This window comes from Fulmarus glacialis, unplaced genomic scaffold (genome assembly GCF_000690835.1).
Source record: "Fulmarus glacialis isolate BGI_N327 unplaced genomic scaffold, ASM69083v1 scaffold44115, whole genome shotgun sequence".
In the NCBI taxonomy this organism is placed as follows: domain Eukaryota; kingdom Metazoa; phylum Chordata; class Aves; order Procellariiformes; family Procellariidae; genus Fulmarus; species Fulmarus glacialis.
The window spans coordinates 1-4,447 of NW_009215789.1; the positions used below are offsets into that span (position 1 = coordinate 1).

Below are 4,447 nucleotides of genomic sequence, written 5' to 3' on the forward strand. Positions count from 1 at the left end.
CCGGACTCCGTCTACCTGCCCTCGCCCCGACCCGCTCCCCAGCCGCGAGCTGCACTTACCTGAAAATACCCGAACTGCTCCTCCTGCCGCCGCCTCTTCACGCAGTAATAGGCGACGCCAGCACCGGCAGCCAGCACCAGCGCGAAGCACAGTGCCGACAGCGTCGCTGTGGCCACAGAGCCCGACGCCTGTGCCACGCCGTTCACCTGCGTCGAAAAACAGCGGCCCGGTTACGGCACTCCCCTGGCAGAGCAATGGGATCGCCCGCGCAGCCACCCTGCTGCGGCTCCCGGGGTGTCCGTGGGCAGCCCAGCCAAAATGAGCCGTGCCAGGAGAGCAGAGAGGACGAGGCCCGTCCTTGGGATGACTTGGTCACCTCGTCCCTGTTCCCTGGCACTGACTGTTTCAGCACCTTCCTTCCCCGTTTGTGCCCTCGGACACTCACCTGACCGAGATGAACAATGGGCGGTGGGATCCTCAGCGGCTCTGCAATCGCATGAATGATGCCGTTGAAAGCTACAATGTCCCACTCCACAATCATCGTGTCATTGATCCCCTTGGCATCCTACAGCACAGGACAGAGATGATGTCACCCGACCAGAAAGCCTCCCCATTGTTCCCTGTCTCAAAAGAGATGTGGTGAAAACTTGGTGGTTTTTTTTGACCTCTGCTGAGGTTAAACCTACTGCGTGCTCTGTACTGTTGCCCACTGGTAGGTCTGATACATGGAGGTCATATCCTGACCGGGATGGGATGATGGTGCCCGTTGTGAGGTTGAAGCTGAAGAGGACGATGTTGCTGGACGACACGTGGAGCTTCAGTTCTTCTCCTGTCAGTGTCTGATAAAAGCAACAGGGAGCAGGGATGAGAAACAGCTGAGCTGGCTCTCACCCCTTCCCTCCCGCTGTGTGCAGCCCCCACCTGGCCTAAGCCCAGACACTCTCCATGGCCGCAAGACAGCTCAATTCATGGGCAACAAGGCACAAAACTACTATGCAGAGAAGTAGTTTCATCCTTAGAAAGAGTCAAAGCTCAACTGGAGAAGGCTCTGAGCAACCTGACCTAAATGGCTCTTCTGAGTGAGGGGTTGGACTAGAGACCTCCAGCGGTCCCCTCTGATGTAAACTCCGCCTCCTTCCCCAGACTCTATTTCACATCACCATCACGCCAGCTTTGGCAGACTCCTGCTCTCCTCTGGGCCTCTGATAGTTTGTTCCATGCACCCTTGAGCGGCCGCTCATCCCTGCTTGCTTACTTCATTGTCTGCGAAGCCAGAATTCAGAGGGACAAAGAGAGTTTTGGGAGCGGAGTCATCAGACAAATAGATGAAAAAATCCAGTCCTTCTTCTGTGTCATTGGCAAAATCGAGCAACATCTGGAAAAGATGGGAGATCTCCATCAGCACACTGCTGGCAGCTCAGTGCTGTTACCTTCCCCAGCCCAGGAAACATCCCCCAGCCCTGGAAAGAAAATGCCTCTGTGTTTGTACTCTCTACCCCACATGCAGACCAAACCACCATTTCTCCCTGTTACAGCCGATCCCTCCCTCCTCCTTGTTGCCGGCTGCTGGCGTACCGAAGAACCAGGAGAGCATTGCTTACGGAATAGAAGGTGGAGAAGCGAGCATGGTCTGCGAGCACATCGGGGAGTTTGCCGCTGCACCAATACCCATCTCCCACGAACCCATCACGGCAGGCGCAAGTCAGATCTGCAAAGGAACATCAAGATGCGACTTGACTCGCCAATGCTGGCTACACTGACCGCTTCTCCCTTGACTTCTGGATACCCCTCAGCATGTTCCCTCCTGGCACGGGCATGGGGAGAAGGGGATGTGCCCACCTGCCCATGCCCCATGCTCCGAGGGCAGTTCTCTGCCTGCCGCCCCGACACGCCTCTTGTGCCCAACAGGACCGTCCCCAGGAAACGTGCTTGCGCCACTCACCCTTCTCCCGGTAGCAGAACGCATCCCAGGTCTCGCTCAGGTTGCTTCGGGAGCCATAGTCCACGATGCCCACTCGGTTAGCCCCACAGCTGGGGTTGGGGTAGGCCGTGGGGTATCCGGCTGTGCCATTGTCCAGCCAACCCACCAAGCACAGATGGAATCCCATCTAGCAGAGTAAAATGAATGATTAGATTAAAAATAGTACCTCTGGCCCAGGTTTTCTGCCCTGATGCACATTCCCATTGTGCAGCCTTATGCTACTTTCCCCCAACACCTAAAGGGTGCCAGACGTCTCGTCCCAATGTGACTGGCAAGACCCACCAGCCCCCCTGGTTTCATGGATGGAGATGAAGCAAACGGGGCCTGGCAGGTCACCCACCCACACATCATGGGCTTGCTACCGCTGGGCCGGGCCCAGGGAGAAGCACTGCATGTCCCCACCCCACGAGGCGACAGAGGTGGCCCCTGCCCAACCTCTGCATCCCTGCCCTGACCTGCTGTGCTGCCGAGAGCTGCCGGAAAGTGGCCAGGGAAGCGCCTTCTGCGGCACAGGCCTTCTGAGCCTGCTCGTAAGTGAAGTCGTACTTTTTTCGGGGTGATTGCAGATGAAATACACCCATAGTCTTATCTGCAAAATACCAAGGCCAGGAAGCATCAGTACAGTATAGAGAGCGAGCAGCCTCCCTGGGGCAGTCGCGTCGGTCCCCTGCGTGAGCACAGACAGCACTGCCAACGGAGGGTGCTCTGTGCTGTACGGGAGGGTGGGACGTGGACAATGCTCAAGTGAGGGCGAGGTGGGATGCAGAACGGCTTCCTCTGATCTTCTTGCCTTCCACGAGAGAGTCAGTGCTTTCTGGCAGTATAATCCCACCAGAGGCCACCTCATGCATCACACAGGAGCAGACAAGGACGGCTCGTCCTCCCCATATGACTTGTAGGGGAAAAGGGAATGTGAAAACCAGACCAAGCTACAGAGACAAGTCCCCAGCCCCTTGGCCATCCCACCCTCCAGCTCTCCCGAGGGGTGCCCCAGCCAGAAGGTGAAGGATGAGGGAGTATGACCATGGAACATCAGCCCTGGCACTGCGGGGTTGAGCACACTCACCATGAAAGTGCAGGTCGGTGCAAATGGCCTCCCGATGGCACTGCCCGTTGTCTTCCAGGCACCGGTCCGTGGGGGGCACAGCCTCTTCCAGGCACTGGATCCCGTCACCGACATAGCCCCGCTTGCACTCGCAGCGCCGCTCGTTCTGCAGCACAAAGGAAGGCCGGCATTTGTGTGAGTGCAAATATGCAGATGCCAGCTGGGGAACCTTGTATCCCTATGAAGACGGGGATGAGCCTTCAGAATGCCTCCACAGCCCACTGGCATTATGACAGAGCTACAAAAAGCCACACACCCCCACATCCAACTGAACATGAACCAAAAAATGTCACATTGAATCCTCGTCACATGCTGCTTGAAAGACAGCTGAGCTTTGGGATAAGTGGCTCATGATTCCTCCACTACATCATGCTCCCAGTCCCATCTTCTGGCCTGCAGTGAGCAGCTCTGGTTCCTCTGCAAAAATGGCTGGCATCGTCCTCGAAGGACCATCCCAGAGCCCCCAAAACAGTCCAGAAATGCCACGACTGACACAGCTTATACCCCTTAGACAGAGGAATGGGGAAAAATGGCCTCAGCATAACATCATCAGGACCACCACCACAGCCAGGCAGCAGACGGAGGGCATGGCCCCTGCCTGGCAGTAACAACCTGCAGGATGAGCGCAATAGCTGAGGGGACCGGAGAGGAGGGGCAGGCATGGGGACTGCAGTAACAGGGGACACTGTCACATCGCTGTCCTCCAGCAGCCTGAAGCATCCCATGGCAGCCACCTGCGCTGTTCTCCCAGGCACGCAGATCTCCCCAGACCTCGGGAATGTACTCACTGGCCCGGTGCTGATGCAGTTGGCGTGCTGGCTGCAGTCCCCGTTCCTACCGTCCGCACATCTGTCTATGGGGTCGCAGACGTAGCCATCGCCTCCGTACCCAGGAGCACAGGCACAGGAGATGTTCACGCCAACCTGTGTGCACTGTGCGTGCCTGGCGCACCCCCCGTTGTCCTGGCTGCACATGTCGATCACTGCAGAGATAAAGTGTAAGGTTAACTAAAACATCTTGCTAGGTGTCCTGGTGGTCGGTCTGTTTGTCCTGCCAGTCACCCCACCCCTATGGCCACCCTCCACAGAGCTGCTCAGGAGATGGTCACCTGTTGTCTTGCGGTGTTGTCCGCTTCCCCCTTAGCTCATCACCCCTCCACCCCAGCCCCTCGTGGCTCCCCCCTACCTGAGCACGTTCTCCCATCTCCTTCATAGTGTAGGTTGCATTCGCAGAGGTTGCCAGAGCGGCAGATGGCCTGGGGGTGGCACGGTGGAGAGCAGGTAGGTGTCATGACTGAAACCAGAACACACACAGGTCAGAATGATCCAAGGGCTGCAAAACGGGCACGGCTGCCATCGCCA

The 4,447-nt window shown here is 57.4% G+C and overlaps 1 protein-coding gene across 1 annotated transcript in view; it reads right to left on the bottom strand.

Moving 5' to 3' along the window:
* Positions 1–59: 59 nt before the first annotated feature.
* Positions 60–4,447, bottom strand: part of STAB1 (stabilin 1) — a gene marked incomplete at both ends in the record, with an annotated part of 35,625 nt that continues 31,237 nt past the window's right edge. The window contains 10 exons of the mRNA XM_009579051.1: positions 60–206; positions 446–565; positions 687–839; positions 1,256–1,375; positions 1,602–1,708; positions 1,943–2,108; positions 2,437–2,570; positions 3,048–3,192; positions 3,875–4,068; positions 4,272–4,379. Coding sequence (XP_009577346.1) covers positions 60–206; positions 446–565; positions 687–839; positions 1,256–1,375; positions 1,602–1,708; positions 1,943–2,108; positions 2,437–2,570; positions 3,048–3,192; positions 3,875–4,068; positions 4,272–4,379 — 1,394 coding nt within the window. The remainder of the gene's footprint in view (positions 207–445; positions 566–686; positions 840–1,255; positions 1,376–1,601; positions 1,709–1,942; positions 2,109–2,436; positions 2,571–3,047; positions 3,193–3,874; positions 4,069–4,271; positions 4,380–4,447) is intronic.